Source organism: Gadus chalcogrammus, chromosome 19, assembly GCF_026213295.1.
Source record: "Gadus chalcogrammus isolate NIFS_2021 chromosome 19, NIFS_Gcha_1.0, whole genome shotgun sequence".
NCBI classification, from domain to species: domain Eukaryota; kingdom Metazoa; phylum Chordata; class Actinopteri; order Gadiformes; family Gadidae; genus Gadus; species Gadus chalcogrammus.
Window position 1 is genome coordinate 13,977,910 of NC_079430.1, and position 22,054 is coordinate 13,999,963.

The following is a 22,054-nucleotide window of genomic DNA, read 5'->3' on the forward strand; positions in this document are numbered from 1 at the left end:
GTCCGTCCATCTCTCTCTGTCTGTCTGTCTGTCTGTCCATCCATCTCTCTCTGTCTGTCCGTCCATCTCTCTTTGTCTGTCTGTGCATCTCTCTCTCTGTCTGTCCGTCCATCCCTCTCTGTCTGTCTGTGCATCTCTCTCTCTGTCTGTTTGTGCATCTCTCTCTCTCACTCTCTCTCTCTCTCTCTCTCTCTCACCACTAGAGGCTACTAATCTCAACATGCTGGACCTTTAAGTAAAGAGTCTAATGTGTCCTGAGGCCCTTTTAGTATCATCAAGTAACCCAGCAGCAGCTTGCTCCTGAAGTATGTTTGTGGGGGGGGGGATCGTAATTGTTTTTTGTGTGTACAACACATTCGTATTGCTAATGTAATATTGTTATCTGTAAGTGTTTGTTTGTGTGCGTGCGTGCGTGCGTGCATCTATATGTTTGTGTGAGTGTGTGTGTGTTAGGGACGCCCGTAGTGTTTTAATGTAATGATATGTAAGTGTGTGCCTTTGAGAGCCTGTGTGCGTGTGTTGTCTGTGCGCATGCTTGCTTGGCTCTCTGTGTGTGTTTCCCTGCGTTGGAACCTGTTTGGTAATGCGGCGGTAGGCTGTTTATGCGTCTCTATTTGTGGCCGGTGTTTGGGTGGAGGCGCGTGCTAAGTGACTGAGGAGTGATTATTAAGTGCAGATTGTCTGGAGCGTCGTCCTGCCTCATGTGAAGGCTAGGAGGCACAGGGAGCGGAGGCAGGGTTTTACCCTGTTCAGCTCGTTTCTATTTGCTCCCTAATCACTCCCTCCGTCGTCAGGAGGTACTGTCGTCCCGTCCCGGCTGTCTGTCTCCAAAAGTGTGTGTGTGTGTGTGTGTGTGTGTGTGTGTGTGTGTGTGTGTGTGTGTGTGTGTGTGTGTGTGTGTGTGTGTGTGTGTGTGTGTGTGTGTGTGTGTGTGTGTGTGTGTGTGTGTGTGTGTTTTTTCATTGCAACCAAAATGGATTCCTTCTCTCTGTCTCGTTCTATCTCTCTGTGTGTATCTCTCTCGCTCTCTCTCTCCCCCTTCCCTCCCCTCTCTCTCTCTCTCCCCCTGTCCCCCGCTCTCCCGTGTCTTGTCAGTGAGCTCTCTCGGCGCCTCACTGTCCGTCACGCGCGGCCGCTGCTAATGACATCAGATGACAGTCTTTGTTCAAGTCCCTGGCCGGGGATGATTGGCGGGTGGTTCTGCCCGGCGGCGCCCGGGTTCAGCGGCACTAGCTTCTGTCTGTAAGCCTTCCGTTAGCAGAGGCACTAGCTTCTGTCTGTAAGCCTGCCGTTAGCCGCGGCACTAGCTTCTGTCTGTAAGCCTGCCGTTAGCAGCGGCACTAGCTTCTGTCTGTAAGCCTGCCGTTAGCAGCGGCGCAAGCTGCTGCATGTAGCCAAGCCTTTAGCAACGGCCCTTAGCCTTTAGCAGTGGCCCGTAGCCTTTAGCATTGACCAGTAGCCTTGTTGTCTGTAGCCCAGCCGTTAGCATCGGCCATTCGCCTTATTGTCTGTAGCCCAGCCGTTAGCATTGGCCCGTAGCCTTGTTGTCTGTAGCACAGCCGTTAGCATTGGCCAGTAATCTTGTTGTCTGTAGCCCAGCCGTTAGCATCGGCCAGTAGCCTTATTGTCTGTAGCCCAGCCGTTAGCATCGGCCCGTACTCCGTAGCCTTGTTGTCTGTAGCCCAGCTGTTAGCATCAGCCCGTAGCTTTGTCGTCTGTAGCTCAGCCGTTAGCATCGGCCCATAGCCTTGCTGTGGCTATGGTTCATGTGTGCAATAAAAATAATATTTCGTGAGAAAAAAATCGTGGCAGAGAATCATGATGAATTCTAAGCAGAAAAAATATCGCGATTCATATTTTTCACAGAATCGTGCAGGCCTAGCCCGTAGCCTTGTTGTTTGTAGCCCAGCTGTCTGAACCCAAGCCGTTAGCATAGCCATGCTGTCTGCCGCCGGTAGCCCAGAGGCCTGCAGATTTATGCTAGCCCAACATGCGTCGCGCGTTGTTGTTTTACAGCTGATGTTCATGTGTGTGTATACGTTTGGTGTTGGCTAACATTAACTCATCCCGATGGACCCCAATGTTGCTAAGCAACAGTTTCACAATTCGCACACACGCACACGCGCACAAGCGTGCACGCACGCACACACCCAGCGGGCTCGCGTAGCAAGGCTGTGATCAGTAGCTAGTGATAGCTCTGTGTGGGCTGAGGTTCTGTTGAGACGGTTTCCTGGCCAGCTGCTCCCCTCTCCCGCTCGTACTTTCACTAATAACTCTTTACTCTTCCCTGCTGTTCTAAAAAACAAAGAAGTAGATATATTTATATATATATATGTGTGTTTGTATGTATATCTGAATACTAACAAGGACTCTGTGGTGGAGGGAGGTAAACATCTGTCTAACGACCTCATCACGACGACCCTCGACCTTCTGACCTGAACCGGAACTCGGACCCGCGCGTGTATCGCTGTTGACGTCGATTACTGGCCCTGTAATTGTACGAGCAAGTAGTTAATTGGTAAATTAATAAGTTTGGGAACCCTGTGGGGTAGATGGGCAGAGCTAAGAGAGGCTCTGAAGATGTTTGTCCGGGGTGGGTCGTGATGGGGATGATGGTGACGTGGTGATGGCGTTGGGAGGGAGTACAATGAGGGGTGGTGGTGGGCAGAATAATGATGAGGTGGGTGTGGTGGTGACGGTGTTGGGAGTGGGTACAGCGACGGAGGTGGAGGGGGGTGGTGGGCCGATTAATGTCGGTGCTGCTGGTGGAGAGGGCAGCAGCGCCGTCCTAAAGAGTTTCAAGGTTACTTAGAATTTCCAGTGTCTTGTTAAGAGCTGTATTTTGTGCCTTTCTAAATCTCTGGCTGAGGCCCCGTAATGAATCAGGGGGCTGGCCGGGCACGCACAGGTGGATGAAATCACATTTTTATTTAGTTCTCTTAATATCACCTCATGTTCTTTTTTCCTGCCATAATTGGCCTGGCATGCTGCTGAATAACTTGAGATGGATAAAAGGTCACTTTATCTACGGCCTCTGCTCTCCCTCCTCTCCTCCTCTCCCCCTCTCCATCCTTCCCCCTCCCTCCTTCTCTCTCCCCCTCTCCATCTTTCCCCCTCCCTCCTCTTATCCCCTCCTCTCCCCCTTTCTCTATCCTCCCCCCTCTCACTCCCTCCTCTTCTTATCTTCTCTCTCTCTCTCTCTCTCTCTCTCTCTCTCTCTCTCTCTCTCTCTCTCTCTCTCTCTCTCTCTCTCTCTCTCTCTCACTCCCACTCTCTCTCTCTCTCTCTCTCTCTCTCTCTCTCTCTCTCTCTTTTTCTCTCTCTCTCTCTCTCCACCGTCTCTCTCACTACCTAATTGATGCGGTCGTGTCAATCAATGTTAGCATTAATGGGCATTAAATGACCATTCTAAAAGTATCTCCCTCTCTCTCCCCCTCCCTCCCTGCCTCCCTCCCTCCCCCCTCCAGAGGAGGAGGTGGAGAACTTTGACGTGTCCAGTCTGCGGGAGGAGTCACTGCGGAACATTGAAGCTGACAGCTTCTGGTGCATGAGCAGACTGCTGGACGGAATACAGGTGAGACACGCACACGCACGTGCACACACACTTGGCATAAGCACACACACATGCACGCACACACACGCATATGCACACAATCACACGCATATGCACGCACACGCGCAAACATATGCACGTACAAACACACACCTGGCTTATCCACACATGCACACACGCATACATATACACACACACAAGCAAAGGTGCACGCTAACAGACGTTCAGACACCCACCTGGCACACACACACACACACACACACACACACACACACACACACACACACACACACACACACACACACACACACACACACACACACACACACACACACACACACACACACACACACACACACACACACACACACACACACACACACACACACCCCAGCTGTCAGGCTCCTAACCTTTTGGCTGACTAGAGGCAGTAAACATTTGTTTTTTTTAAGACGTCAATGAATACAAACAATGAATAAAGCATGAATATAATTGTACTTCTGTCTCTATAAGTACCTGTTGTATCCATACAGAAGTTCACACACCCTTAATATCATTAAACAGATTTGTGAGTAGTGTGTTGTTACCATGGTGTGTGTGCAAGTATGGTATTCCCTTAGTATGTGTGTGTGTGTTTGGGTGTCTAAGTTTGCAGGGTGCGTGACTGTTAGCTGATGCGAGGCAAGATTAACATCTAAATACCAAATATCGAATAATGCATAATGTGTTTTTTGTTAAAAGTTAGTCAACAACATGCTAACTAGTGTGGTTGTGGATATGGCCCCTTTTCCAAACTCTCCCTTGGTTTTGCCCAATACCAAATCAATATCTTTTTTCTGGTGCCATACTTTGAATGTCAACACATTTTAATCGACTGAAAAAGCTCTGCTTCAAACTGTTCAGCTTTATAAACGCAACCTCAGTGTAACCTCTTTACGTTCTCCGTTGGCCGCAAGGATAAGAAGGATTAAATGCTCCCCTCTGGTCTCTCTCTGTAGCCCTGCTACATACCTCTACCTCCTCTCCATCTGGTCTCTCTCTGAGCCTCATCCTTCTCCTTGTTAACAAGGCCTGATGGTCTCTCTCCGTGCCTCGTCCTCCTTTTCTTAACGAGGCGGGCTGGTCTCTCTCTGAGCCTCCTCCTCCTCCTTATTAATGAGGGCTTATGGTCTCTCTCTCTGTCCCTCTGGTCTCTCTCTCTGAGCCTCCTCTTATTAACGAGGCCGGCTGGTCTCTCTCTCACTCCTTAAGCCCGTCTCTCTCTGTCCCTCTGGTCTCTCTCTCTGAGCCTCTTATTAACGAGGCCGGCTGGTCTCTCTCTCACTCCTTGAACTCGTCTCTCTCTCTCTGGTCTCCCTCTGAGCCTTCTCTTCTTAAAAAGTCAGGCTGGTTCCTCTCCTTTAGCCTGTCTCTTTCTCTCCCTCTGGTCTCTCTGAGCCTCGTCCTCCTCTTATTAACAAGTAGGGCTGGTGTCTCTCTGAGCCCGTCTCTCTCTCTCTCTCTCTCTCTCTGTGCCCGTCTCTCTCTCCCTCTGGTCTCTCTCGCTCTCTGAGCCTCCACCTCTTAACAAGTCGGGATGGTCTCTCTCTCCTTCAGCCCGTCTCTCTCTCTCCCAATGCTCTCTCTCTCTCTGAGCCCATCCCTCTCTCTCTCTCTGAGCCGGTCTCTCTCTCTCTCCTCCCCTTAACGAGGCGGGCTGCGTCTGACAGGCCGGCCACGCGGCTCCTTTCTGCTGCAGGTTTCTCATTAGAGGACATTAGCTCTGACTGTTGGCGGCGCCGGTTAACTCCTCTGATCCAGAGCAGCAGCAGATGAACCCGCTCACTCGGTGCCTCGCCAGACAAGCGCTTGAACCCGCGCAGTCGGCCGCCGGTAGTCTGCGTACGGGGACTTTAATTAAAAAAGAAAAAAGTTTTTTTGTTTTTTTATATAATGAAAGTGTCATTTTTTAAAAGTCAGCAGACTTCGTCGTTGATTTGAAAATTCATGGTAATACAAATTCGCTCTCGACACTGACAATGCGTTTATAATCCTTGGATATGTATTGTGATCCAAATATCACCGTATCATATATGTTATAGAAACCACTTCGTCTTCATTGGTGAATAGTATGCTCTTCCAGTTAAAGATACGGGATGGGGGATGAAAGGGTGAGGAGGGGATGAGTTTGGATGATGAATTGAATTGGAGTGCACGGGTGGGTTGTATTGAACTGGTGAACGTGTGTGGGAAGGTGAATGGGTGAGTTGATGGGAATGAGAGTGGATTGGGTTGGAAGTGAGGGATTGGGTGTATGAAAGTCTGAAACGATGTGAATAGGGAGACTTGCTCTCGTATCCGATTGGCTAATAAGGACTGCGCCCTGCAGCTGTTAATCTAACACGTGTACTGGTGTGTTCATGCTAATGTGTAGAATTAATGGAACTACCACTAACATAACTAGTGCCTCTCTAATGAATGACATCGTCCCGTTTCCTCACCTCAGGGGGCTTTGGGCCCCATTAAGACACCTTAAGAGGATCTGATTAGCCCATTAGAATCTGAATATAATTAATAATAATAATCTGGTCAAAGTAATTAGGCAGAGGTATGAATTAAAATGGATGGTATGATGTGGCTCTCAGGTACGTCTCTTTCCCCGTTCGGTTGATCAAACGTGTGTGTGTGTGTGTGTGTGTGTGTGTGTGTGTGTGTGTGTGTGTGTGTGTGTGTGTGTGTGTGTGTGTGTGTGTGTGTGTGTGTGTGTGTGTGTGTGTGTGTGTGTGTTCCAGCGGTATATCCTTAGAAAGGATTGCAGTCCATTGTTTCGAGGATTAGTCGCACACATCCACACTTGAATGCAATGTTTGAGTACAATACACAAGGACAGGTCTAATGCCAGTGTGTGTGTGTTAGTGTGGCCTGTGTTTGCGTGCTAGTGTGTGTGTGTGTGGCCTGTATCTGTGTGTGTGTGTGTGTTGACCAGAGTGACGGGGAACACAGAGCAGCAGGCTGCGCTCCATTTCCACATCAAACAGACACTTGATGTAACCGCAGCCCCCCTCCACACAGCAACACGCGGCCGGACAAGCTGTCCTGGCAGGCAGGCTGGCTGGCTGCCTGGCTGCCTGCCTGCCTGCTTGGAGGTTGAGTTGGCTGGCCAGTCAGCCAATCAAAGGTGTGTGCGTGCTCGTGCTCGTGCGCCTGCGTCTGCATGCACGCACTGTCGGCTGGTTGGCTGGCCTCAAATGACTGGCTGCCTGGTTGGAGGATTAGTGAGCCGGCCAGTCAGTCAATCAAAGGTGTATGCGTGCGCGCGGTCGGCTTGTTGGCTGGCTGGCTGGCTGGCTGGCTGGCTGGCTGGCTGGCTGGCTGGCTGGCTGGCTGGCCGGCTGGCTGGCTGTCTGGCCCTAGCTGTTTATTTGGGCTGTATGCGGCTGTCAGAGAGCAGGGCTGCCGTTTGATGCTGAGCTTGGAGCTCTTGGTGGCCTGTGGTCCTCCCCTCTCCATCACAGAGAGGGTCACCTCAGGTGTCTGATGAGACGAGCTACAATTCACTGCAAGTCGCTTAGGTTACGTGTTGGGTTAGTGTGTGTGAATCAAACCATCATACAGAAACACACTTTATTGATATGAACACATACACTCACGTATGCATACACTTGATAACGGATACACTTGTTATACACACACACATACTTGAATACACAGACAGACAGACAGACAGACAGACACAGAATGTTATGAATAATGGATGGATATTAAATGATGGTAATTACAGTAATAACGTGTGCTATCGCTATATAGTAGCGATAGAACACGTAACGTTAGACCTGTGGGTCTGGAGGCGGCTGGACCCAGACCGGAGACCCCCTCTCCTTGTGGAACGCCTCAACCCCAGGTCCAGGTCTTCAGTCCAGCAGGCCCTCCTCAGACCTCCCCACTAGCTCCCTGCTTAAGATCGCTTCATTACCGAGCGGGAATATCCAATATCGTTGTTGCTCTAACTCGATGCGACGTGATCGATACGCCACAGATAAATCCACAGTTCTTCACTTAGAGTTGTTTTGATTTATGTCCTTGGCTTGCATACAATAACGGCGATCAATTTCACACCGAACCAGGCTGAGTCAGGTTAATATGCGCCCGCTCCACCAGATCTCTTCAACGCAGCGGTCAAGATGTTTCCTTTGCCATGGCGGCACTTTTCCGTCAAGTTTTTTTGAATTAATGTCGGCCTCTTTATGGATGTGGCATGAATTAAGCCCACACCTCCTAGTGGAGAATTAGTTCTGTAGACGACGTTATTTTCTCTTTTCCAACATTAATGTGTAAAAGGCGCCATGTGGCTCAGGAGGTAGAGCGGGTTGGCTGGTAACCGGAAGGTTGCTAGTTCGATCCCCGGCTCCTCCTAGCTGAGTGTCGAGGTTCCCTTGAGCAAGACGCCTCGAACGCTACCGACGAGCTGGCTGTTGCCTTGCATGGTCGACACCACCCTCAGTATGTGAATGTGTGCATGGCCGGGTGCATGAACGGGCGAGTGTGTGTTTTGTGTTGGCTGCTTCCTGTTTAGCTAGCTCTGTGTTTGCCGCCTGACCTTTTCATCTTAAATCTTAGAAGACAGTAACTTCAAGAGACCTTGGAGTTTGTTTGTGTTTTCCCATATCTTAAGTCCCCTTATGATCTATGGTAATATGCCATGTTTCATCTTTCACCTTTTTTCCGGGATCATTAAAAAGTCATATTCTCTGCTGCCTGTTCCTTGAGCAAGGCCCCGGGCTTACCCTAACCCTCAGCATGGGTGTCCCTGGTGAGCTAGTTGTTGGCCTGCATGGTTTCCCAGCAGTGTGTGAACGTGTGTGTAGTTAAGCAGGAAGGAGAGAGTGTGTGATGTGATACTCTATTTCTTTGTCTGTCGTTATTTGCCTGGCTAATCCAATGGAGTAAACACTCTAGGGCCGCTATTAAGAGTCAAACGTTGATCAATAGTTTGATAAATCGATCAGATTATTTTCCATTGTTGTATTAGTTAGGTATAACTCATCTATCAACCACAGTCGGCCACGACTGCTAATTACATTCCCTGATCTCTCATCCGTATAAGGTCATGACCAAATATGGAAATTCAAATGTGCATCACGGTTAGTAAACACAAACCGCATAGTATCATTAACAGGCATTGGATGGGAAGTACCTTTATTCAGACACGGTTACGTGCAATTGAGAACGTCTAATGCAAACTTGATTCATGTGGGTAACTGTAGTTGGGTGTATGACTCCCATTCCTTCATTCTTCTGCTAAATTGAATCGGGTGCAACAAAAAAAAACTGTTAAAATGATAATGGAACAATTTTGCAAAAGTGTGGATTGATTTCTGAATCTCTGCGGCCCGGCCCCCAAAGGTGCGCGCCCCTGTGGTTGAGAAGCACTCTAGTAAAGTGAGTGGAGGGGCCAGACAGCGCTCCATAAATGCAGTCCATTTAACATTTCAAACTCTGGGGGGGGGCTCAGGTGCCCCCCGCCTGCCTATTTGGTTTTCCTCTGCGCCGCCCAAACTGTGAGCCAGGCAGCGGGCACCACCAGAGCCCGTTCAAATTCAAAGAGGTGGATGGAGGGAGGAAGTGATGACAAGTTTAAAAATCCATTATTCCCACAGTACACCCGGGAGGCACTCTCGGTTTTAAAGAGATCCGACGGAAACCCGCCTGTTATGCTAATTCCCTGTCCCCGGCTTCTTCGGCGGGGGTCCTTAATGGGATTCAGCCCCGGACGCCACCAGGAGAAATGCTAATGCCGTGCCCCGTTAGCACGCACCACTGACTCTAATGTAGGAAGGCCCCTGGCCCCCTGGTCAGGCTCGGGCCCCAGGGGCCCCATGCCAGGCCAGGCCGGCCCCGCTGGTGGTTCTGACCCGGGACAGGTGGTCCTGGAGGGGCCAGACCTTCTGAGTGGGGAAGAGAGGGGAGAAGGAGGGCAGAACGGAGTAGATTGGTGAATGTGTTGTGGGCGACATGTGGCTCAGGAGGTAGAGCGGGTTGGCTGGTGACCGGAAGGCTACTGGTTCGATCCCCGGCTCCTCCTAGCTGAGTGGCGAGGTGTCCCTGAGCAAGTTGGTGGCCGTGCGTGGTTGACACCGCCGCCATTGGTGCATTAATGGGTGAGCGTTGGGGAATATTGGAAAGCACTTTGAGTGGCCACTGGTCAGAAATGTACAATTTACAGATTGTTTGCTCCAAAAAGTGCTAAACTTTAGTTAAAACTAATCCGGGGGAAGCTCACTGGACCCTCACATTTTAGAATATCATAATATACAAATATTTCTGAGGAAGCTTCAGTTGTAAGTGCCAGCACGAAAGTTGGACAGTTGGTCAGAGCTCCGTACACTCAACAAATTAATTAAAACCATTTCTTCAGACTTCTTTACTTATATTGTACATGCTCCATATGGCATGTTTTATCTATATCCCATGACCCTATGACCCATCTATTTCATAAAAATGATGAAACAACCTCCAAATGGCAATTTAAGTCCTGCAATAATTCAAGTTCTTATGCATGCAAATATTACTGTTATATTTGAATGGATTTTATATATTTATCCTCCATCAGCAGCATGGAGAGTAATAATCCTTGGAATTTGATTCAAACTGTTTTGCCCTCTATTTGTTCACACACACACACACACACATACACATACACACACACACACACTCACGTGACAAGACACGGAGCGGCGTCTTGGCACCAACAGTGTTGTGGGACCAGGCCTCGTTGAAGCACCAGGCCCGGGTTTAGCCCCAGGCCCTGGTTTAGCCCCAGGCCCTGGTTTAGCCCCAGGCCCTGGTTTAATACCAGGCCACGTTGTAGCACCAGGCCCTGGTTTAGCCCTAGGCCCTGTTTTAGCACCAGGCCCTGGTTTAGCACCAGGCCATGGTTTAGCGCCAGGCCCTGGTTTCGCGCCAGGCCCTGGTTTAGCACCAGGCCCTGGTTTAGCATCAGGCCCTGGTTTAGCACCAGGCCGTGGTTTAGCACCAGGCCATGGTTTAGCGCCAGGCCCTGGTTTAGCACCAGGCCGTGGTTTAGCACCAGGCCCTGGTTTAGCCCCAGGCCCTGGTTTAGCATCAGGCCCTGGTTTAGCACCAGGCCCTGGTTTAGCACCAGGCCCTGGTTTAGCACCAGGCCCTGGTTTAGCACCAGGCCCTGGTTTAGCACCAGGCCCTGGTTTAGCCCCAGTCCGTGTTGGGGCTGGTCTTATCTCCGTTCCCCTCTATCCGGGGAGGGTTCCATCTGTTCCTCCGAGGCCCGGTGGGGGCTGCCAGCAGAGGGGTCTCCCTGGGCCGGCAGCAGGGGCACGGCGGTCAGCCAGACGCTTCCCGTCCCGTTCTGGTCCCCCCCCCCCGGGGGGCGGGGGGCGGGAGGCGGCGGGGACGGGTTGGCTGGGCTGTCACTCATCCTGCGCCCACAGACGGCAACTTGCAGACACTCAGTAGAGTGATATGAACACAAACGCACGCACACACACACACACACTAACACACACACACACACACACTCACACGCACGCACGCACAGTGCGCCGGGGCCAGCTGGAGTGTGTTCGTGTAGGGCCCGGTTGAGTGACAGGACGTGTGTTGGGGGTCCCTCGAGGGAGGGTGTGCGTAGCGACGGTGTGTATGCGTGTCTGGCATATACATATAAATAAGTGTCAGTGAGGACGGAAGGGGTTTCTGTGGGATTGTGTGTCTGCTCTGCTTGTGGTTTGCATTGAGTCGTGTCAATGATGGACCTTGGGTTTGGCGGAGCTGCACTGAGGATTTCCTCCGAGACGGAGTGCTGAAGGCTACATACAAGTACACACACACACACACACACACACACACACACACACACACACACACACACACACACACACACACACACACACACACACACACACACACACACACACACACACACACACACACACACACACACACACACACACACACACACTGCAATATGTTTTGTGGCACAACATTTTCTATTCATATTGAGTTCGTTTTCACTGATACTTTAGTGCTTTAGGCTCTGTCTGTCTGTCTGTCCGTCTGTCATTCTTTATGATGCTGTTTTATACACACACACACACACACACACACACACACACACACACACACACACACACACACACACACACACACACACACACACACACACACTCAAACACACACACACTCGGATGATTATTGCCTGTCTTGCTTTGGTCCTGCCGTCAACTCTGACTTTCATTGTTGTCCACATCTTATCTGGTCCTGTCATCTCCTGACACACACACACAGATGTGTATTGTACTCCGGGTCATGTCCACCTTCGTGACAGACATCCTTGGCCACAATGAGAGCCAATCACTGAGCAGCCTGCGGCCATTGTTGTTGTTAATAGAGGAGAGGGGACATCGACCCAGAGGGGGGAAGGTTGACAGAGGGAGGGGAGGGGGGAGAGAGAGAGGGGAGGGAGATGGGGAGAGAGATAGGGAGAGGGGGGGGGTGAGAAAGACAGAGGAGATGGAGAGAGAGAGAGATTGGGGGGGGGGGGAGAGAGATATGGGCGGGGGGAGATGAGAGAGAGGAGGGGGGAGAGAGAGGGGGGGGAGAGAGAATTAGAGAATTAAAACGAGCAGCTTTAATAATGCAGATGTAATTAGTTGTGCCCTCTAGCTCTTTAGACTGGCCCTTCACTTGTTTAAAGCCCCTAACCACATTAAGAAGCTGGGGGCCGAGGGGCGCAGGGGGGAGACGGGGTACACCGAGGGTAGGGCGGAGAGATGGAGATCCTCAATCTCGGATGGTTTGGTCCATTCTGTCCTCTGGAGAAATCTCCAAGTACAAAACCCGTATTGTGCTTTGTATCCTCATGTTTAGACTTTAAATGAACGAACATTTATATGTATGTTCATAATTTCTGTTTTATTTTAAGTCTTGTAATTGATTTGTCTGCGGCTTTATTTGATGTCGTTTTCCCATCCTAGGATGGGGACGTTTATTCAGTCCTTTGGACATCCTTTCTTGTTTTTCCACTTGTTTATTCCTTCACTTTATTCAGTGTTTCGTTTAGCTCTTGGCCTTTTTAAAGGGGAACTCTGCGCAGAGAAAATACTATTAAAAATATAAGCTTTTTGTGAACTGTAGGTCGTAATTCCAATAGGGAACTAAGATGAAAAAATTGGAAGATTAAAAAAAAGAAATTGCTTATTATTTAAAAACATACAAGCAGCTAGTATTGTTTAAAACAGCATCAGCCTTTAGACTAAACCATTTCTTTCCTTCTCTCTAATTCAGTTATCATGACATGAGAATACAGTTGTCATGATATGAGAATACACTTGTCATGATGATGATGACGAAAACTTTATTTCAGACTCAAGTCCATAAATCATTCATGAGATTACAGTAGTCATGTAATGACGTGAGATTACTATTTGTCATGACATGAGAATACAGTTGTCATTTCATGAGATTAGTTGTCATGTCGTGACATTAGATTACAGTTGGCATGCCATGATATATGTGATTACAGTTGGCATGTCATGACATGAGATCACCGTTGTCAAGATATGTCAATAAGGTAAACAAAAGGAATCCATTGTTGGAAAGGATAAAGCTATAGAGGTAGAGAGGGAGAGAGCGATTTAAAAAAGGAAAAAGGGAAAGAAAAAGAGATGGAAGGAGAGGCAGATATGAAAGGATGAAACGAAAGAGGGAGTGGAAGAAGGAGGGAATGATGTGAAAGGATGAGGGAGTAATAGGAGAGAGATATTGAGGGAGAGGGGGAGGTAGGAAGGATATGGAAGTGAAAGGAAGGAGAGAGAACCAGAGGGCGAACGAGTCTGAGTGACATCGTCATGTGGTGGCTTACACACACACACGCACACACACACACACACACGCACACACACAGGGCTGCTCTGCTGAGCCTGAAGGACAACCAGAGCTGTATGTTGCTTAATGACTTCTCTCTCTCCCTCTTTTCCTGCCCCCCCCCTCTCTCCCCGTCCCTCTCTTTGCGTCTGAACCTCTTTCTCTCTGCTTCTTTCCCTCTCTGTGTCTCTCCTTATTTTTTCTTTCTCTCTGCCCTTCTCTTAATCTCTTCCTCTCTCACTCTATCACACCACCTCTCTCTCCCTCACTGTCTATCTCTTTCTCTCCCTCCCTCACTCTCACTCCATCGTTCTCTCCCTCCCTCCCTCCCTCTCCATCGTTCTCTCCCTCTCTCTCTCTCCATCATTCTCCCCCTCTCCCTCCCTATCCCTTTCCCTCTCTCTCACTCCATCGTTCTCTCCCTCTCTCTCTCTCCATCCTTCTCCCCCTCTCCCTCCCTATCCCTTTCCCTCTCTCTCACTCTCCATCGTTCTCTCCCTCCCTCTCTTTCTCCATCGTTCTCTTCCTCTCTTTCTATTTGCCACCTCAGCTGTTTTCTAGACACTCTGAAATTACCCCTCCAGGAAACCTTATTTGCTGTGTGTGTGTGTGTGTGTGTGTGCGTGTGCGTGTGCGTGTGTGACGTGTAACCTTACCATGTGCCCCATATGCCAAAAAAACAGAATAATCTTCAGATCAGCTCTGTATATACACTATAAAATACAATCTACTCCCAGTCCACCCTGTCGCTGAGTGTGATCGCTTCAGATGAACATCATGTATATAAAAACTGAGCTCAAACCAGACAATCACCCAGCATTATCAGCTGGTATGCAGGGGCAGGGTAGTGGCCATACTACGACATCCAAAGCTTCTGGATTCGATCCCCAATGTCCACCTGTAGGCGTTGTATAACAAGAGGCCTTTACCCTGTTATAAACAGAATGAGAGGATCAATCAAATAATGAGATATATAACTATCATCACAACTGACTTCCGGTGACCACAATATACAAAAACGACAAGCGACCAAAAGTGGTAAACACTGCAATGGCGCCACAACAGTAACCATAGCAACTCAGCTTTACTTGTGTCCCCCTGTGCAGGATAACTACACGTTCGCCCAGCCCGGGATTCAGAGGAAAGTCAAAGCCCTGGAAGAGCTGGTCAGCCGGATCGATGGTGAGACGCCCGTCTGTCTGCCTCCAAGTCTGTCTGTCTGTCTCCATGTCTGTCTGTCTGTCTTCATGACTGTCTGTCTGTCTCCAAGTCTGTCCGTCTATCTCCAAGTCTGTCTGTCTGTCTCCATGTCGGTCTGTCTGTCTTCATGACTGTCTGTCTGTCTGTCTGTCTCCAAGTCTGTCCGTCTATCTCCATGTCTGTCTGTCTGTCTCCATGAATGTATGTCTGTCTTCATGACTGTCTGGCTGTCTGTCTGTCTGTCTCCATGTCTGTCTCTCTGTCTCCATGTCTTTCTGTCTGTCTCCATGTCTTTCTGTCTACCAGTATGCCTGCTCTTCTTTCTACTGGGCGGCCATGTTTGTCTGTCTTTCTAACTGCCTGTCTCTCTGTCTGTCTCCTTGTCAGCCTGTCTGTCTTGTTTCATTTTTCTCCTTTCGTCTTCCATTGTGTCGCGTTAACATATTCTCTTACCACTGCGCACTGGAAGGAATCAGTGACACGCACACAAACCCAAACCAACCTTCTGCACAGGCAGCGTTCCAGTGCCCTGGTAACATCCCCATCCTATGTCAGTGTGTGTGTTCCCCTCCCGCGACTCCATCTCCTGTTTTTCCATCCCGGCTCCTCTCCACTGGGCCACGACACGCATCGCTTTGGGACGGGTCTCGGGGTCGTCCGCTGACGGCAACCTTTCACACAACTCCTGATGGTTATATTCATCGTCTGCTTTGGAAGATTAGTCCCCCCTACTTATGTCGGGAAAGGAGCAAAATGAATCAAAAGTAACCTCTCCCGCAGAGCCATATTTTGTCGCATCTGTTTCCTCCGTGACCCTGTGTGACCCGTTCTTCTCTCTCCGAACGTCTCGCTGTCTAAAGGCACCTCGCCGTTCCGCCGGCTCCAGCTAATCGCCGGCCAGAACACACCGCACACTTTCCACACGCTGTGCAGGATACATCCAAATTTAGTGTTACCCTGAGAAACGGCGGCATTAGTGAATTAAACCTGCTCACACCTCCATTGACGACGTCGCTGCCAGTTGGCAATTAGAAAGATTGTAAAGTTCCCTGTTCTTGTCTGGAAGACAAGGTCTCGAGAAGGGAAAAAAGGTATGTTATTTTATTGCTAAAAAACCGGCCAGGACACCACAGAGGGAGAAAGATGGGGGAGAGGGGGGGGGGGTTGAGGGGGAGAAAGTTGGGGGAGAGTCAGGGCTTTGAGATGGAGAGATGGGGGAGAGAGGGGGTGTTAAGAGGGAGGGAGATGGGTGTGAGGGGGTGTTGCGATGGAGAGATGGTGGAGAGAGAGTGTGTTCAGAAGGATAAAGATGGGTGAGAGAGGTAAATGCTTGGTACACACTAAATGATCATTTGCCTGATTGCGTGGCCAAATTTTCTCCTTCCAACGCTAGCGAGCAAAGGCCCGATTTTTTGATGGTTCTTACGATTTGGTTGCCAGATTACCCTTTTGTGTGGGGTGTTTTAATTCTCTTTTAAAGGACTTGGCCGGTTCGCCTGATACCGCAGGTGAATTGATGACATTGTCTGTGTCGAGTTGTAAACCATACCCTGTTTTTTTCTCCGTTATGGCGCGTAGTGTGATTGGTCAGTTGGCCAGTGTTTGACATCCATTACGCTCCAGATGAGTGTTCAGCACGATCTCGTAAATGGAGCTCAGGGTTCTCCAGCAAAAGTGCAAACGAACTGCCCCGGCGTGGTCGTTTATCATCTTTAACCCATGAACGAAGCAATCAACTAATAACATTAACTGGTTTGAAGGCAGCAATATGCAATCTGTGTTCGCGCTCACGGACGTAGAGACAGAGCTAGACACTGAGCGGGCGATACTTTAGGACTCTTGAATGTTAAATGCTCTGATCATGAGCACGGCGGTGAACCTTGGATCCAACAGTGGATTGTTTGTTGCTTCGACCCACCGGGTTCACTGGACTGGTTCAGTTCGGAAAAAAGGAGGATTTGTTCTGTGTCCGTTCATAAAACCGTGAACGGAGCACTTTAGATTCAGAGGTGAATGCTGAGGCCGTGTTCCAAGATTTAGATTGCACTCTTCCTGCAGATACCCTCGCCGCTTGGAGAAATGTTGCTTGGTATTGATGGTGCGTTTTAGTATTCTCTGCGAAACATCTCGGATCTGACGCCACGCCCACACTTCAAGCGTTTTATTATTTTGCTCGGTCGTTGGAGGAAAACATGGACGCCACCCGGAAAGCTGTTGTCGTGGTAGCATTGGAAGAGTACCCAAGCTCCAAAATAGGTAGGCTATAGGCCATAGCCAGAGATATGGACCTAGTAAGGTATTGCAGTAATTCGAGTGATTTGAAATTGCCATTTAATCCACCAAAGCGGTCCAAGCACAATGAAAACAGTTCACGCTTCAAGTCACACTGGGCGCAGCCATCTTGAATTCTGTCTCGGAATTTAGCTCGGTCACCACTGAGTTCAACCGAGATGGCGAGTTCGCCGTCCGAGGAAATGGGGCGTTTTCGTGTGTGTCGCTAGGCAACGTCCTCGGACCTCCGAGATGGATGGATAATAAAACGCAGCATTAGCTTCCGTTAGCGTGGCCGCTATCTTCGTTCAGAATCGCACTGCCTACGGGGCTTTCTTGTGTCGGACCCTCAGAGTTTAATTAGAAATGTTTTGACCAAAGTGGACGCTTAGAGATTTGTGAGATTTCCGGATTTGAGGACAGGGTTTTAGGGAACTGGGTTGTTAGGGAATGGATTCGGTTGTTTCCAGTCCAATATGGTGTGCTGTTCTGGCCAATCATTGCCCTCCTCTCACCTAATGAGCAGAACCTTTAAATGTATGTTAATATGTCGTTAGGCGTGTGGTCTGTCCTGTTCTCTGTGAAAAACGGAAAGGTAGAGAGAGAGGTAGGGATAGAGAGAGAGAGAGCGGTTTAAAAGTGTGGAGGTGGGAGAGAAAAACAAAGAGAAAGGCAGCGAGGTACAGCTAGAGAGACGGAGATGGAGAGAGGTTGAGAAGGGAGGGGAGAGTGAGAGAGGGAGGGGGAGAGGTTGAGGGGGAGGGAGAGCGAGAGTAAGAGTGAGAGAGTTCTTAATCAGAGTCTTAACTTGGACCTGAAGGTCGCCGGGGTCGCTCGGCAGCTGAATCTGGGGTGAGGGTTAACGTCTCTGATGTCTGGAGTTAAACGCCTGCTACCTGTCGGGTTGCCTAGCAACAGCTGCAGGTGTGTGTGTGTGTGTCTGTGTGTCGGTGTGTGTGTGTGTGTGTGTGTGTGTGTGTGTGTGTGTGTGTGTGTGTGTGTGTGTGTGTGTGTGTGTGTGTGTGGATGCCTCCCTGCCAAACAAGTGACTGTAGATAGACAGCTGAGTGCTGGAACTCGCACATTATTACTGCGCTGAAACACCTCCAGACCTCCGCAGGCACACAAACACACACACATACACGCTGATCACTGCAGTGAAGAAAATCTGTTGTGAGGAGGAAAGTAGCGGTATCTTAACGAGATACAAGCATTTCTATTAAGATCCAAAAATACCACAAAACAAGCACATAGTCTGGGCTGTGGCAGCGCAGCGAGTTTTCACACACACACACACACACACACACACACACACACACACACACACACACACACACACACACACACACACACACACACACACACACACACACACACACACACACACACACACACACACACACAACACTTGGAAGCTTATTAAACCCCAACTTATGTGTTACAATGCGCAGACCCCCGACAGAGAAACGCGTGGAATTTAATTAAGACGCGCACGTACACACACGCACCCTGAAGTGTTGTACAAAGCCCTACGATTTTCTATTCATAATGAATTTGTTTTTACTGATACTTTATTGTATTTGGCTCTGTCCGTCTGTCTTTCTGATGAGAGCTTCAGTGAGAGAGGGAGATGGAGGGAGGTTGAGCGAGAGCGATGGACACACACACACACACACACACACACACACACACACACACACACACACACACACACACACACACACACACACACACACACACACACACACACACACACACACACACATCAGAGAGGTGTCAGGAGGAGGGGATGGGAGGTGAATCAGAGAACAAGGACTGATCAGCCCCCTGGTTCTGTTCCAAAGACTCTCAGTGTTCTGCTCTGACCTTGTGACGCTCCGAACACTCCCCTGGGTCACCTGCACCTGTCAGCCAATCAGAGAGGAGGGATGCGCTGCCTGGATTAGGAGGGAGAGAGAGGGAGAAGAGAGAGGGGGTGAGATAGAGAGAGGCGAAATGGGGGGGGGGGGGGGTGTATAGGGTGAAAAGAGAGATTGCTATTATCCTTATTTCATATTGGTGATACTCAACATATTACAACCTTTGAATGCTTAATAATGCCAACAAACATTGTGTAAAGGTTGAATTGTTCAAGAGAGAGAAAAGTATATAGACTTGCAGAGACGATGTCAAACAGAGGCAGAGAAAGAGATGCATAACCCTTTATGTTTACCATTGGATTTTTAGCTGTTTGCTTCGACCTGTCTGTCTGTCTGCCCTGTCCGTCAATCTGTCTACCTGCTGTGTCATCGACGGTCATGGCTACCTCTGCCATCAGCGTCGCTAGCATCTCGCGGGGATCAGATTGCGGTTAGAGTCTAGCGTTACAGGATTGTCTTTCTTTGCGTTGTTGACGCAGCAGCCGATGGCGAGAATGATGACCGCACAGGCTGTCGTCACCCATGGCTCCGTTTAACTGGTGCTCGCACTTTGAGAGATAGCTCGCTGTTTTAGCTATAGCTCGCTGTTTTAGCGATGGCTCTGTGTAACTGAAGCTTGCGGTTTGAGCTCTCTGTTTCAGCTCTAGCTCGTGGTATCAGAGATAGCGCTCTGTTTAAGCGATAGCTGACTTTTTCAGCGATACCTTGCTGTTTCAGCTTTAGTTCGCTGTTTTAGCGATAGCTTGCTGATTTAGCGATTGCTCTCTTGTTCAGCTATAGCTCACGGTATTAGTGATAGCTATCTATTTGCACGATAGCTCTCAGATTTAGCGATAGCTTGCGGATTTAGCGAAAGATCCCTGATTTAGCAATAGCTCTCAGTTTTGGCGATAGCTCTCTGTCCTAGCTAAAGCTCGTGGTATTAGCCATAGCTCTCTGTTTTAGCTATCTCTTATGGTATTAGCCGTGACCCTCACATGCAGACATGAGCCAACTCAAAGGCGGTCTTCTGTGGGAGGTGGAGGCAGAGCAGAGACCTTAGCATAAGCCCCTCCGCTCAGGAGGCCGGCGGCTCGCTCAAAGGGCTCAGCCTCAGGGCCCCCTCGGCAGGGCCCACTGGTTGCTGGTCAGAGCCCAGAGCTCTGAGTGTATGAGGGTCTGAGGGAAGGGGTGCGGTCACCGGCCAATCGCTGAGGTTTACGGCCGGCACGGCAACGTGAAGCGACACCATGCCTCTCTTCCAAGATCCCGGGGAGCTGGCGCAACAATTGGCAGCATGCTCATGTACAACAGCCAGTTCATCACTCTGAGATACACTGGGCTTCTCTGCTGCCTTAAACTCCCGGACAGAAACATTTGAATTCGGGACGGTGGTAAATGTTGACATCAACCAATTATCCATGCCGTTCTGAATCGGAATCTGATGAATCGTTTCGGTGTAAACATTTCAAAGGGGTGGTGGTCAATAGAGGGGGAGAAAGACTGGGACGACCGTCGGTAGGATGAGGTGGATGAACAGAGAGAGAGAGAGAGACAGACGGAGAGCGGGCGAGGGAGAGTGATGGAGGGGGCGGGGAAGGGGCCGGAGAGATTGATAGGGAGGAAGAGAGGGATGGATGGGGAGGGAGTGATGGCGGGGACGGGGGAGAGGATAAAGAGAGGGATGGGTAGAGCGAAAGGTCAGTGTTTCATTGGATTAATGTTCACTATACCTGGGTCACCAAGTTGGTCTTCAGCTCACCTCTCTGTCACCCCCCCCCCCCCCCCCCCCCCCCCTCTCACTCTCCATCTCTCCACCTCTCTCTCCATCTCTCTCTTCCTCTACCTCTCCATCTTTTCCTTCCCCCCGCTCCCTGTCTCCCTCTCGGATCTCCCTCTCTACTACAACAGACAGATCTCCCTCTATCTCTCTTACCCTCTCGCTCTCTGCTCGGTGTAAATGCAGCTCACAGCTCTCTCCATCTCCGTCACACAGAGGGCAGACACTCAAGAGAGCGTGCAAGAGAGAGAGAATGAACCACGCCTACCGAACGGAAGTGAAGAGCAGAGGCGGGAACGGTTGTGGCCGTTGTGTCTTGAACCGTCCGCCGCTTCCCCGGCCCAGTCTTGCCTCCCTCCCCCCCCCCCTCTCATCCTCGCGGTAACCTTTTAGTGGCTGCGTTGTGCGTTCCCCTTCCCCTCTCTGAATGAGGGGCATGTGTGCGTGGATCATAACCTGTTCTGCCCTGCCCTCAGACGGCTGCCTGTGTGTGCTGTGGGGACACACCGGGCCAGAACACCGTATCACCGCATGGATTGTTTCTGACGTCTGACCTTTCGGCTGTTTGTTTTGGGGTGGGTGGATGTGTTCGTCTTTGAGGAAGCCCAGCTAGTTTTTTTTTCTCCTTCAGGAGAGGCTTTTTAAATATGTATTTAGCGAGGGTACAAACGATGATGGAAACCAGCGCTGAGGCTTGTGTGTGTCGGCGACCCACTGCCTTCGGGGGCTTCAGGAAAAATCCCATCGTCGATGTGCATAAACATCTGCGTGCATGACAGACATGACGTCATATTCAATCTCTCGGTGAACGCTTTGATTCACATTCTGCCGGCAAACGTTTCCCTGTCAATTTAAACCCAAGGGGGGTCAATTTACATTGATAAATCATGTGGAAAAATCTCTGAGTCTCTGTCTCTGTGTCTGACTCTGTCTCTCAGCCTCTATCTCTCTCTATGTCTCGCTCTGTCTTTCTCTGTCCAGTCTGTCCACTCACATCCAGTCCGTCCACTCACAGCCAGTCCGTCCACTCACATTCAGTCTGTCCCTCGCGTCCAGTCCGTTACCGCGGCAAACCAACTCCTCTGTGTACAGAACGCTTTAGATGCTTTTGCTTTTCAAATGCAGTTAAACTGAATTTGAATAAGCATAAAACGAAAACAACAGATCAGTTGGGCTTTGAATCATTTAAAGTGACCCTGGTTCAAAGGAGCTGCAGAGAGGCGCGTGGACCGTGTTTTAACTCGCCTTCATCTGCATTCCCCTCATCGATTCGTTTACTTGCTGGCTTACTGCTCTGGTCATACGGTAATGCATTGATCGTGCCAATACACTGTTTAGAGAGAGGCACAGACGTAGCCTTGAGGGAGCGAGAGAGGGAGAGGGAGGAAGAGGGAGGGAGAGATATGGGGAGAGGGTTAGGAGAGAGGAAAGAGGGTTAGGAGAGAGAGAGAGAGAGAGAGAGAGAGCGAACAGAGG

At 49.8% G+C, this 22,054-nt stretch overlaps 1 protein-coding gene across 1 annotated transcript in view; it reads left to right on the top strand.

Annotated features, from left to right (window-relative positions):
* Positions 1-22,054, top strand: part of tbc1d22a (TBC1 domain family, member 22a) — a 100,001-nt gene that overhangs the window by 20,096 nt on the left and 57,851 nt on the right. The window contains exons 5-6 of the mRNA XM_056579019.1: positions 3,468-3,574; positions 14,536-14,611. Coding sequence (XP_056434994.1) covers positions 3,468-3,574; positions 14,536-14,611 — 183 coding nt within the window. The remainder of the gene's footprint in view (positions 1-3,467; positions 3,575-14,535; positions 14,612-22,054) is intronic.